General features: G+C 37.0%; 2 protein-coding genes across 2 annotated transcripts; one reads left to right on the forward strand and one right to left on the reverse strand.

The window, feature by feature from the left end:
* Positions 1-6602: 6602 nt before the first annotated feature.
* LOC103432822 (auxin-responsive protein SAUR76) lies at positions 6603-7085 on the reverse strand. Its single transcript, XM_008371025.4, has one exon. It carries the CDS (start codon positions 7058-7060, stop codon positions 6695-6697), a length of 366 nt encoding a protein of 121 aa, XP_008369247.1. The 5' UTR covers positions 7061-7085; the 3' UTR covers positions 6603-6694.
* Positions 7086-9181: 2096 nt separating this feature from the next.
* Positions 9182-14793, forward strand: LOC103432823 (3beta,22alpha-dihydroxysteroid 3-dehydrogenase). Its single transcript, XM_008371026.4, has 8 exons — positions 9182-9956; positions 11370-11519; positions 11692-11937; positions 13584-13670; positions 13874-13952; positions 14036-14142; positions 14240-14373; positions 14613-14793. Exons 1-8 carry the CDS (start codon positions 9438-9440, stop codon positions 14728-14730), a joined length of 1440 nt encoding a protein of 479 aa, XP_008369248.1. The 5' UTR covers positions 9182-9437; the 3' UTR covers positions 14731-14793.
* The last annotated feature ends 153 nt before the right edge of the window (positions 14794-14946 follow it).

Genomic DNA, 14946 nt, shown 5'->3' on the forward strand with positions numbered 1-14946 from the left:
CCATCTTGGTATGAACATACTTCGTTGAGTTCATTACTTTCGTCCTGTTTGATGTTTGTTTTAGATATTATGCATACTTCTCACTTTTCTCCTTAGTCTATGAGTTTTCCCCATGCCTTGGGTTTTACCATAACGAGGTTTTATGAGTTTTACTACAAATGCATACTTCACTTAAATTTGAGGCTCGCGATCACCCGTTGTGTCAATGACTTCATCAACTATTCTACCTTATTTGCTGAAGATCTGATGCGATGGTTTGTTGAGTATTTACACACTCAATGGGGAGTGTTGCAGTCATATTTAGAATAAGAATGTGATTGTGTAAATCCTAGGGAATCTACAAATGTATCTTATATTCATATTAGGATTAGATTACCTATTAAATGTTTTAATCCTAAAGGGAAAGGTTTTTACCTATCCTACTACTATAAATAAAGGCACAATGAGGTGAATCAAACACACCTCACAATTAAATCAATCTCTTTCCTCTCTAACCATAGCCGGCCCCCCCTCTCTCTCTCTCTCTCTAAACCCTAGATCGTTCAATCAAATAGGCATACAACATCTTGTGTTTTATTTACTATATTGCCATGACTTTTATTTTGGTTATGTTATTTAGTTTGTTGACAAGGTTAATTTGGTCTTTTCATTCGATTTTAGTTGACAAAGATAATTTTGTTTTTGTTTTTTTTAAGGTAATACGATATCTTTATTTGAAAACAACCCTCAAGGGGCCAAATCATGGATGAATACAACCCTAAGGAAATCTGGAGCTTCCTTGAACCATACTTTTGAGTCATCACTAATTAAACTAGACTTAGCTAAAAAATGAGCTATTCCATTACAACTACGAGGAATATACAAAATCGTATGAGACATCAAATCTTGGATATCCTTAGCTATATATCCAAGACTCGAGAGATCTCCAATACTATCCTTGCAACCTGCCACCATTTCCATGGAGTCTAATTCCACCGCTATATGCGTGGCCCCAATGGATTTCGCCAATTGTATCCCAACCAAGATACAAAGAGAATTTTGTTAATAGGTAATTTTTTTTAACAAAATATAAAACTTTATTAAACCAAGAGAGCTACCAAATTAACATATAGTTGCTTTCAAGTTTTGACATAATCACTAGATATCATTCATGAATTTCAGAGGATATTGGACATGTTTTGACATAATCACTAGATTTCATTCATGAATTTCAGAGGATATTGGACATTAATCTATACAACCTCATATTTGTATCCTAGTGATATATACGCACTAATCAAGCTAGATGCATGAAGGAACGATCTTTGCAGATGATTTTGACTAGAGCATGGAGAAGGTGGATCGAATTTTATTATTGAAGCACCCAAATTCAACAACAAAATCCACGTTTTGCATATTTGAGCTCTGGTGTCCAATTTAGACCATCACACCGACCATGTCAAAGAAAACTGCGTCACAAGAACAATTCATTGCTTTGCGGTGAAATATGGGGGTTTTATACCAGATTATGTGGTTTACTAAGTTTTATCATCATTTTATGTTTTAAGGATATTTTTGGTATTTTATTTTTCTTTATGTGAACTCCTAAAAAGTCAAGAGATAAGAGACATCATTTAAGCATACTTTAGAGTGCTATGTTTTGTTATTTTTCATATTATTGAATCAATAAACCTGGAATAGGATCCTCTTTGGATCCATCTTGTGGGGATTCTAGGGATTCCCACATTCTAGTAGTTCATCGTATATCGTGCAGTCAGTTTTCGTCAAGTACTATTTGTGTTTAATTTTAAATAAAAAAGGTCAAATAATTTTTTACCACACGATACACGATGAATGACTAAGATGTGAGGATCCCTAATATTCCCACAATTTGGATCCATATGGGATCCCATTCCAATAAACTTTGAGGTCTTCTCGTATTTTTTTAGTGGAAACCAGTTCTATTATCCATTATAAGGTTATCCTTTGATACCATTTGTTTGTTATGAAATTAATTATAAAACCGCAATCATATAATTCAAATGTAATAATAATAGTTAAGATGCTAATCAAAATTGACATACTTGTTGATACACCCTCTAATATAACTATATAAATAAGTAAATTTGTATGACCTATCAACAAATATGCCTATTTTTTAAATAGCATGACTCATCCAATGTGATTTCATCTAGTTAATAATTGTGATCCAAAGTCGACAACATAGCATAACAAACTAGATCAATACAAATATTCTAAAACAACAATGATGAGGATATATAATTTATAAGGAATAACAGACGATCTCTGGAAAAGAAAGAACTGCCATGGATCTAACTACAAATATTTAAGATATATTTAAAAGTGAGAGAGCTTGCTTTGACATCGATCAAACCAATGAATTAATGGGGATTGACGAATGTGTGTTGTATGGGTTCGTACAGTTGAAGTGATCACCAAAAAGAGTAGGGAAGCTGGCACAACACCAACACATGCATGATGGGATTCTGTCATGAAAAGCCTGACATATACCAATATATAAAATCTGTGGTTTTGTGAGTGCTTCATAGAATCATAGGGATCATTATCTCATGGGTCTGTGACTTGTCCACTGGGTAGAGATCGATCGAGCCTAATGTTCCTTATGGGGACCATGTGGATTGAGTGATGCGTTATCATCACCTCATTTTGTTTAAAGTCCAAACCCTATAATGGCATCATACTGATCATTATTTGTATGCACGTGGCCGCTTTATCTTTATAGAAGCTTCATTTGTGGGGTTCACTCCCACCGTGGCCGCAGTCTGCAGGGAGGAGAGTTCGGATCAACTTAGTAGGGGTTTAGTATGTGTCAAACATTTGGAAGGGGTGGGACAATTAGCGTTTAGCAAGTATGATGACATCCAATTTGATAACATTAAACCTCAACTTAAGCAAGATATTAACTGATTATTTATTGCCGTATTCTATCTTATCAGAAACTCATATTACTTTAAAGATGAATAACTTTCGCAGATAAGTTTCTTTCCTTGTAAATTAGTTATAATGGCTATACAAGTAAAGGAAGTTATCAAACATTTATGATAAGAATCAAGCTTGATTAATTTGGTTTCCACGTTGTCCAGTCCACCAACCCCTTGAATCTTACGTACTATCCCTCAATCCCTTTTTTTTCCTACAAAAATTAGTGGCAAAACCTAAATTAAATAAAATTTAAATGAGAATATAATTCAATTTATTAAGTGCTATATATACACTTTAATATCCTTCCTTACTTGATATAGTTTATATATATATATATATATGGGTTGTGTAGTAAGATACGAATCCAGAAAATGGTACAAACTTATTTTTGGCCCTCTACTACAGTGGTAGAGAGGAGTGTTCTTACACCACGGCGTATGTTCGAACCTCGTTGATTCCTTAATCTAATATCTAATCTAACAAATCTATCGTTTGACGAAAACAAAAAAAAATTGGTACAAACTTCGGATGGAGTTGGTGTACTTGCAACTTGCTTATATTCCCAACTCATAATTAGAAATAGAGTAACGCTAGGTAAACCAAATTTGCAAATCAAATGATAAATCACCAACAAGAAATAAGCACGTTAATCAACACTTAAGTAATAATCCAATCATTAACTTTCATGCCATTTTGTTTATAAAATTTGGTCTATAAATTTAGTCTTCCTAGCATTACCTTTTGTTGATGCACAAAACTGGAGGTCTTGGAACAACGTAAATTCGACCATGAATTTGTAAGAAATGTAAACAACACAAGATGTATCGTGGTTCACCCCAATGTTTGGGCTACGTCCACATTGATATTGTATTTCTGAGGGGGAGAGAGAAAGCCTCTGTAATGAATCTGAGAAGCTCTGAGAGTGAGAGCTTGAAGGGGTGAGGAGCCTTAGGAATTGACCTCCCTAATTGTGAGGGTGAGGGGTCATTTTATAGAATAAGGACTCCTCACATATTATATATTTTCCCTTTATAGAATAAGGACTCCTCACATATTATATATTTGCCCTTTCCTTTATTACATAATTACATCTAAGTTCCCTGAGTATTTGTACGAGATCTCAATACAGATGCCCTAAATATGGTATAAACAATAGTCCCCCAAGTCTTCAGTCAAGAGAGTCTTTTGGCTGAAGACTTGAAATTCAGTCCATGTGTGGGCCGAAGTAACTAGATGTTGCCTTGAATTGATTCTTGATATGAGGCGGTGCTCAATCTGAAATGATGTTGAACTAGAAGTAGCACATGCTGCGAGGCTGCTCGGCTCATGGCTTATGTTGCCTTGGTTGACTCGACTTGTGGCGTTGAAGGTAAGGGAGTCCCTTTTATAGAATAAAGGCTCGCTCTTCAATACATGAATGATGGACTAGAGTTGATGCTCTCTAATGATGGTGATGGAGTCCTTTTTATAGAATAAGGACTCGTTCCTCAATACATAAATGATGGGTGCTTTCTACTGAAAGAGAGGGAGTCACTTTTATAAAATAAGGGCTCGCTCCTCAATACATGAATAATGGGTTAAGTCCCCCAAGTGTTTTTCATGAGGCCCAATTGAGGCCCAATATATGGTACATAATGTAGTCCCTCAAGTCTTCGGTCAATAGAGTCTGTTGGCTGGAGACTTCAAATTGAATCCATGTATGGGCCGAAGTGGCGGTTATTCGAATGCGGTATTTGTATACCTTGCACTGAAGCTTTGTAGGTGAAACTTTGCAAGTGAAGCTTTGAAGCTAGAGCTCTGCAAATAAAGCTTTCAAAGCTGGAGCTTTTGTAAATGAAGCTTTTGAAACTAGAGCTCTGTAAATGAAGCTTTTGAAGTTAGAGATCTCTCTGTAAATGAAGCTTTTGAAACTGATTGACATGAGTGATACTCATGAATGTTTAAGTTGATTGACATGAGTGATGCTCATGGATGTTGTCATGAGTGATGCTCATGAATGTTGATATGAATGATGGTCATGAATGTTTATGTATGATTGTCATGAGTGATGATCATGAATGTTTATGTATGAATGACATAAGTAATGCCCATGTATAATTTGGAGTACTGGGCGTACTTTTGATCACCTGGTTGGTGGCATGAAGAAGAGTACGGGTTGTACATTTCATCACCTGGTTGGTGGCATGAATGGCTAGTTGCCAAATGATATTAGAGTACGGGTTGTACATTTCATCACCCAGTTTATGGTAATAGTGGTGGGTTGCCGAATAATTTTGGAGTACTGGGCGTACTTTTGATCACCTGGTTTGGTGGCAATAACGGCAAGTTGCCGAATAATTTTTTGTAGTATTGGGCGTATTTTTGGTCACTTGGTTGGTGAGAATAAAGGGCCTGACTCTTTTGGGCATATGAGCCTTCGCTCTTCACACAACATTTCAGCCTATTTATTTTGGGCTTTGCCTTTTTTATTTTTTTATTTTTTATTTTTTTATTTTTTTATTATTACCCTCTGATGGGGTTTATACAGATGTCTTAGAAAGATAAGAAAAATAAATTACATCATAAAAAAACAAAGATCGTTGGTGCGTTGCTTTTGCTTTTGCTTTTGTTTTCTACTTTACTTTTTCTTTCGTTTTCTGTTTTGCTTTTGCTTTTGCTTTTCCACCACTCTCTCTATCTCTTCACCTGGCAGACAAAATGAATCGTAATCATAGGAAAATTCTTGCTTTTCTTCTTTTCTCTTTTCCTTTTCCTTTTCACTTTTGCTTTGCTTCTTTTCTTTTTCTTTGTTGCATGGTTTTGCTTTCTCCGTTTACTGCACCTCTTTCTGTCTCTGAGTTGTCATGCATGTGCACCCTGTACTAAAGTAAGTATTGGAAAAGAAACACCGACATCTATGAGGAACGCCGACATCCAACCGTCTGCAACGATGTGAGTCACAGGAGCATCGCCAACCGTGTGGTTAAGTTGGCCTAGCACCTCGCCGCAGAACCACTCACAATCTAAGATCAAAAACCTGAGCTCATCAAAATAAATTATCTCTCTTAAGTGTGGTGAAGGCAAGCAGCAACAACCCGCCTCCTCGTTTCCACTTTCTTTTTGTTATCATGTCTTATCAAACTCTTAATGATGGCACCTTAACTTGGCATAGCTCGTTGAACTCCTTCCACTGCATCGTTGGCTTGTTGTAGTTCTCTGATCTCCAATCTGATAATATTTGTGTCAGATCGTTGCACAGCTGATAGATTCTTATGACTCTTTGGAGAACTGTCTTGCTTGTCTTTAAAAGGTGATGAGTGAGCTTACTCACTGATGCTGATGATCTGTAGATGCACAACGACGAGCTGCTTACCTGGTGATTTTGGCATTGAATGCAGCATCTTGTCCAAAAGCTTGACAATAGCTTCAAATTCATATTCCATAACATGGACACTGTAGAACTGTATATTTGCGAAGATAGCTCCCTCGTCGGAGATATAATCATTCCCATCACCTTTTGAGGTTTTGGAGTGGTTGAAGCTCGCCGGAGTATCTCCACCATCGGGACCACGAATGCTAGGGTCTTTTCCTTTTTATATTATTTTCTTTCCACTGCGCCTCTGTCAGCGTTTTGGTTGAAAGATCCACTTTGATCCGTTTTGGTTGAAAGATCCACCACAGATAATCACCCCCACCACTCTCTCATTATTTTCCTCAGTGACGTAGTCACACCATGCACATACATACATGGCATAACTTCTAAATATTTCCCTCAGCAGGCATAGAACTCGACTAACTCGTCCATTGACTTGGGCTGTGGATCGACATTCTCGAGCATCCACAACAAGTGCTCAAACAGCACCACCTTGCATGCGATGTTGATCGTGTTGTGGTCTGACCTGTTGGCCATCTCCTTGAGAAGCGGGTGGTTTACAACGTCGGAGGCCACAAGGTAACATCTTCTAGACTTGCCCACATAGACGGGGCGGAGATCTCCTGAAATTATTCCGTCGGTGGAGTAATCTTCATCTGCGGCAGAGACCACAGAGTTGAGGCTGTGGCGGCTGTTCTGCTTGCTAAAGGAGTTCCACTTCTTCAGCACTGACTTGAGCTTTGTTAGCTTCCCATCTTTGGCCATTGATATGAATGGTTTTCAGAAAGAGAGAGAGCCTGAATCGAGAGCTTGAGATTTGGTTTTAGAAGGAGAAACAGAGAGTGGGGAGATGACAGGGAGGAGCAAAACGACATGCTTTAAGTGGAGGTAGATACTCTCTCTCTCTCTTTGTAGATTGAATGGGTGTGTCTCTGAGTGTGGGTGTTGGGTTGTTTGGTTCTTGGTTTCTGCAGATTCACAGTGGTGAGATTTGATGAAAAAATAAAAAAGAGAACCGACATAATTTTTTATGTCGATTCCCACAGACGGCACCAAATGTTGATGCACAAAATTAGAGGTCTTGGAACAACGTAAATCCGACCGTGAATATGCAAGAAATGTAAATAACACAAGATGTATCATGGTTCACCCCAAGGTTTGGGCTACGTCCACACTGATATTGTATTTTTGAAGGGGAGAGAGAGAGCCTCTGTAATGAATTTGAAAGATTCTGAGAGTGAGAGCTTGAGGGGTGAGGAGCCTTAGGAATTGACCTCCCTAATTGTGAGGGTGAGGGGTCTTTTTATAGAATAAGGGCTCTTCACTTATTACATATTTGCCCATTCCTTTATTACATAATTACATCTAAGTCCCCCGAGTATTTGTATGAGATCTAAATACGAAGGCCCTAAATATGATATAAACACCTTTAGAAATATTAAAAAAAAAATTTGCACCACATGAAAAATAATTAATGGCTAAATTAAACAAATTGAATTTGGTTTAGTAATCATAATGATGTTCAAGAGATGTTTTCTTATGTTTTATATGAGTAGGTTTATTATTATTAGCTAGCCTTCCACATGGTTAGGAGGGTTTCTTTAACAAGCTTAATGAAAACCAATAATCTATTATTGTTTGCGAGTATATACTATGATGAGGAAGGTTTTGCGCTTAATAATTCCAAGCAGTACGTTGTGTAAATTGAAACCAATATACTTTATAGCGTGTTTACTAACCCGTAATCGCAATGAGAAGGTATTTGGATTTTGGATTGCCCAAGAAATCGGAATGATAATTTTTTTCCCTTTATGCCGTCACTTACTTTCATTATTTCCAAGATTGTCCTTAACCCTAGACTCACATTAAGCACAACTCCATACATATGCCGAAGAGAAAAAACTACAACTTGAATGAGAAAATTTAAATATTAAAATAAATACTTAAATTTATAAAAAAATAAATGAACAAAATCATTTTAGTGTGTCTATGAAATAAAAAAGCAATTTAATTTTTTCTTACTATTATATACTATATCAAATTTTATTAAAAAAAAAGTATATAAATATTTGATTTAGGACAAGGGCATTTTAGTAATCATACTGGTTTATATTCCGATTCTGCAGAATTAGTAAACAGTTTTATGAAATTCTATTCCGATTCCAGACAATTTTAGTAAACAACTTCAACAGGAATCTGATTCTGATTCCGCCTCATTTCATTTCCTCTTCAATCCAATTCCTCCTCAATTCAATTCCTCTCAATTTGATTACGAATTAGTAAACGTGCCCTTATAGTAGAACGAATAATGTATTTTTGTGATGAGATTGATATTAGTTAAGACTAGCTTCATCTTTATAGATTTTTTATTATTTATTGACTATAAAGCGTATTCAAATTTACGTTTGTGATCTGTGATCCTGAAAACTTTTAATTCTACAATTTTAATTGGATAGCTCTATCCAAACACTTATTTTTATTTCTTGCACAACCCTTTTAAATTTCGGCATTCGGATCAAATGAACTGAAAAAGATTAATGACAAAAAATTAACAAAAATATGTAGAAAGTAAAAATAGGTGAATAGAACTACCCTTTTAATTTTTCTCCTAATCCTTTATCCTTGGACAACCATCTTTTGTCGCTAATCCATTATCCCAATCAAACGGCCCAAGACAAGACATGGACACTTCAACACATTCACGCCATATCAATCACCACATGAAGCACACCGTAACCAACAACCCTCTCTTTTTCCCACTCCATATTTTCCCCAACAAAGTCTCACGACTCGTATCCCACATAGACACAGAAGGGGAACGATATCGTTTTATGAAGAAAAAAAAGGAAAGAAACTATAAAAAGCTATCAGATACTAAAATATCCTACATTAGTTTCTTTCTCTCCTCTCTTCCCCTCCTTTAGATTCTTATTTAGAAATCAGATCCATCGATCCATTTGTCGATTCTCGAAACCATCCGTGTGCTTCCCCCACCACCCTCCCATACCCCCCACTCTTTCCTTTTTCTATATATACCCACCTCCCATACCCAAACATATACATATAAATATATACACACACACTGAGCTTGTAGAGAGAGAGAGAGAGAGACTGTGTGTGTCTACCAAGTATTAAAAACCCCATGGATTTCCTCTTCTCATTTTTCTTGGTTTTCTGTCTCCTTTCAACCCTAGTTTTTATTTTTCTCAGAAAGTCTAGGTGCCGGAGGCTGAGGCTGCCTCCGGGGAACCTAGGGTTACCATTTATAGGGGAGACTCTGCAGCTTATCTCAGCCTACAAGACTGAGAACCCGGAACCGTTCATCGACGAGCGCGTGAACCGGTTCGGACCCTTGTTCACAACTCACGTGTTCGGAGAGCCGACCGTGTTCTCCACCGACCCGGAGACCAATCGTTTCATCTTGCAGAACGAAGGGAAGCTGTTCGAGTGCAGCTACCCGGGCTCCATAACCAACCTTATGGGGAAGCACTCTTTGCTGCTGATGAAGGGCAGCCTCCATAAACGGATGCATTCTCTGACCATGAGCTTTGCAAACTCTTCGATCATTAGGGACCACCTTTTGGACGACATAGACCGGTTGATCCGGCTCAACATGGATTCCTGGGCCGACCGGATCTTTCTCATGGAGGAGGCCAAAAAGGTAGGGTACAACTTTTCTTTTTAAGATAGGATTAGGGCATGTTCGGAATTCGAAATTAAGACCTTAAAAGATGAAAGTATTACTTTTCTTCACCAAGTTAGAAATAGAAGATGGTGTTTTCTTTTTACATGTTAAATATGGGAGGTATTTTAGTCTGTTCAGAACATAAACACATACTTTCATTATCTAAACAAACAACTGAACTTCAGCATGTCCTGCTTACACCCAATTCCAGCTTGAACACATGTTTAGCAAGCCGGAATTGGATGTAAGCAGGACCTGCTGCTGAATTCTTCAGAAGTTCTTTCCCTAAACAAATAGCGTACAACTCAATATTCTGGACGATTAAAAAAAATCTGTCGTTAAATACCGGAGTTGGTAAACTTTTCTTGCTTTTCTTGTTGTTGTCGTTTATTGAGTTAAATACAAAGATGATGTTTGGACACTTAAAATCGATACACTTATTAATTATTTAGTATAGGTCGAGATCACTTATAATTATATAAGGAAAATCTCTTTTTTAGGGATCTCATGATCTGAACTGTCCACCGTATAACGTAGTTTTCGTTGGACACTATTTATATTTAATTTTAAATTTTAAATTGATTTTTGATTGCACAATCTACTATGGACGATTCCGATCACAAAATCCTTAGGATCCATAGGAAAATGATTCGACAAGGATCTTTTTTCATCATATGATATGAGTGATTCATACTAGAGAATTTTTTAGATTAGAGAGGCAACAGAGTTCAAACTTATGTCGTGATGTAAAATCAACACTCTTCTTCACCGCACTACAGTAGAAGGCCACTTGCAGAGAATTTGTTTGAGAATTTGTCAATTTCGTGCATCAAAATAGTTGTATTATAAATGCAAAAGTGATATTTGACAAACTTGTTTTTTTCTTATTCCTCTAAAAGTAGAGGACAAAGGTAAAGTTTGTTTAGAATGTTTTAATAAAAAGTGATTTTCAGAATTAATCGTATCCCATTGGTTGGTTTAATTTAATTAATTAATTTATGATGGTATTATGCCTGGGTTCACCGTTCATGTCAAAGAGAAATGGAGGTAACTAGATCCCATGAAGAGATTTTTCATTATGGTTAGAACACGGAACGCTACACTACATGTTATTATATAATTAGAGAAATACTTAAAAAAAAAAACAAGAACTTTCCTTTAATCGGATGATGACATTTAGTGTACCGCTCGAGTTCCAAACACACTGAAATTTTGTTCGATCCCCTAGATTGGGTTAGATACATGCAAGTGAAAGTAAGAAAAATAAAACCGTTCCCTTGAGCCATCATTTTCATGCTAGCTCATACACTTCTTGATTTATATTTTTTGGATCCTTTATTAATTATAGTTTACGTTAGTGAATTAATTATTTAATTAAATTATGTGCAGATAACTTTTGAACTAGCAGTGAAGCAACTCATGAGCTTTGATCCAAATGAATGGACCGAGAGTCTAAGAAAGGAGTACGTCCTACTAATCGAAGGCTTCTTCTCCGTTCCTTTGCCTCTAGTTTCCACCACCTACCGCCGGGCCATTACCGTAAATTCCTCTCTTTTTCTTGCCCGTTACTTAATTTATTGCGTAAATAGAGTAATGCTATTTGAAAACACATTTAGAGAATGTTAGCAAGTGTATCGGTTTTGCATCTAAATAATATTATTGATGTCATTAACGTTAATTAGTTAATCAAAATGGGAATTTGAACTTGAAGGCTAGGACAAAGGTGGCGGAAGCGTTGAGCTTGATAGTGAGGCAGAGGAGGGAGGAGAGCGAAGCCGGGAAGAGAAAAGAGGACATGTTAGGCGCACTTTTGGGCGGAGACACCGCATTCTCAGATGAGGAGATTGTGGATTTCTTGCTTGCTTTGCTGGTGGCTGGCTACGAAACCACTTCAACAATCATGACACTTGCCGTCAAGTTCTTAACGGAGACACCTCTGGCCCATGCTCAACTCAAGGTGCCACTCTACCCGCATCCTTTTTCTTTTCTCACTTTATTTGCCTAGTGGGGACTGCCAGTCTTGCAACTCCCATCATATGTTCGTGTTACTATGTTAGGCATTTCAACATCCACATTTTTCTTATCTAAATCCTCAACCATTCACATTGTTTGGATTAGTTATTTTAGATAACTTTGGATGTGTAATTGATTAAATCCGCATTTACGTACGTAAAATTATCTAACTTAATTACGTATTCTCGTAGTCACTTAGTACTACAGTCTATTGGTATTCCTCTTTACTTGAAAGTGAGAAGTCTTATGTTCGAATCTTGTCAAATGCAATTTGAATCACATTATTACTAACATATTATGAGACTAAGTCAATCCCCTCCCCCTTATTGTAAATAATATTGTTTGTTGAAAAAATAAAATAACGTATACTCGTAATATGTAAACTAAAAAGATTGTTGCATGTGATGTTTGCAGAAAATTAACAGATGAATTTTGCTAGAGTCAGTCGCTCTACTACCAATGCATGTATTGCTCATTTCTTACGTAACGTACCATAAATTCAAGATAGTGAAATATATACTCTCGTTTTTTACTTCAGCATTCTTCATGATGTTGGTATTTTTTCAGTTTTCTTTCGATTTATTCAATCTTAGAACAACGAATAAAAAAGAAGTGTCCAACCGTAAAGGGAAGTCCAAAAATTACTTTCCTAGCGAAATCAAGGAAAATGTAGCGTAAAGTGTTGGATGGTGGTCAAAAATAGAGTAAAGTAGAGAATGTAAAAGTGAGACAACATTCGGATAAAACCAACGGACAAAATGATGGACTTGGATTGTCTGCCCTTTCATTTCGTTACTCGTGCTTTTTTGTTTGTGTGGTCACGGTTAAGTTACGTCAATATTTTATATTACTATTTCTTTTTGTTTTATTATTTTTATAAAAAAATAATATAAAATGTTGACGTGATGTAACCGTGATTACACAAAATAAGAGGGCACGGAGAGGATACCGAAATAGGAGGGCAGACAATCCAAGTCCCAAAATGATGGTATGTCCTTCCCTCCCTTCCAGACTGCACGCTTCACTGTGCTGTAAATATTGTCGGATTCTCGTCAGATTTGGTCTTTTGACCACATCGCCTCTATTTGCTTCACGTGCACCTGGTTTGGGAGGGTGTTTTCGTCATTCTACTTCCTCCTACTTTATGGCTTTTGGACCCTAGGGTCCCAAAGCTGGGCCATTGGGAATCGGGTGGTTCTGATTTCTAGGACCTCAAAAATCCAACGGTGTAAAGAGTGGTAGGGGGTTGTAGTAATGGAGTCAGCACACTAGCTTTGTTACCATTTTTCGATTCCTAGGATTGTTTTGGTGTCTGTGCACTCGTGTGATGTTCCAAGCTCCACCGTTGGATTGTCTCCTTACCCGAAAGTTCTAGAGTGGACCGGCTCGTAGCCTGGATTAAGATCTAGAACAGTGACAAAAAAATTTAACGTTGAAGTATCTCAATTCGTGCTATGCGCCAGTCCATACTAGATAAACTGGTCATTGTCTTTCTTGAATCGACGAAGTATTTTTATTTCATTATGTACTTTGGGTAAAAAGTGTGTTAAATTGCTAATGAAGTTTTAAAGTTTTGAATCTACATTGCAGGAAGAACATGAGCAAATTAGGGCGAAAAAGAAGTCGTCAGAGCCTCTAGAATGGAGTGATTATAAGGCAATGCCATTCACTCAATGTGTAAGTATTGTTAATTCTAATACCTAGAAATTACGCTTCGTTTAAACTCATCAGTAAGTTGAGGTACTGCGTCGGACTTTAATAACGAACTATTAAACCTCATGAGATTGTTGTTTAGATCCATACAATGTGCCAAACGTACTTACGACTTGCAGGACTCTAATTCTTGAAAGTTGATCCGACTTTTTTTTGTCTATGTTTAGGTTGTCAACGAGACCTTGCGAGTTGCAAACATAATTAGCGGGGTATTTAGGCGGGCAATGACGGACGTTCACATTAAGGGTAACAACCTTCGTACCGCATAAATAACTTGCATGAAACTAAATATTTTACGAGTTCTTAATCGGTGAAAGTGCTAAAAACAGGATACACAATCCCCAAAGGATGGAAGGCATTTGCATCGTTTCGTGCCGTACATCTAGACCAAGATCATTTCAAGGACGCTCGAACTTTTAATCCATGGAGGTGGCAGGTACTTTTAATTATACATCTCTGCCTCTAATAATTATGTTTACTCATGCTTTTTGTTTTTCAATTTCTAATTAATTATTGTAAACATGATTTTGTAGAACAAATCTGGACCGACGACAAGCCCATCAAATGTGTTCACACCATTTGGAGGAGGGCCAAGGTTCTGCCCCGGCTCTGAGCTTGCTAGAGTAGAAATCTCCGTCTTCCTTCATCACTTGGTCACTCGTTTCAGGTATGCAAAATACAACGTAAACTGCACAAATAAAATCGGTAACAAATTTTTACTCAAAAATAAAACTTCAGGGACACTAAAATGGTAATAAAGCGGCATGAAACAGTGTTTTTGGTATACGGGTTATTGTCTGTTTAGTTTTTCCAGTTCTAGTTTTGAGTAACCGTTTGCAACTAGTTGTATTTGTGCGTATTTCCTGTCGAACTAACGATGCTAATTGTTCATGTTAATTTTGGCAGTTGGGTTCCTGCCGAGGAAGATAAGCTGGTGTTTTTTCCGACGACGAGGACACAGAAGAGGTACCCGATCAATGTGCAGCGGAGGAACAATGTGTCATATGGGCAATGTAAAGAGTAAAGTAGTAGTAGAGCTGTAAGAACCTTTGATCTCCAACCCAATAAAATTTATTTAATTAATTAATTTTTGGATTAGTTTGTAATAACCTTCAGGTTTAGTAGGTGATTGCAGAATTTGCAGGTCTTATAGGTTTTAGCCTATCTTAATGCGCTTTAATTATTAAAAAGGAAAAAGATAATCGACACAAAAACTATTCATGAATGAGTGTAAAATCAA

Source organism: Malus domestica, chromosome 07 (assembly GCF_042453785.1).
Source record: "Malus domestica chromosome 07, GDT2T_hap1".
Taxonomy (NCBI): Eukaryota; Viridiplantae; Streptophyta; class Magnoliopsida; order Rosales; family Rosaceae; genus Malus; species Malus domestica.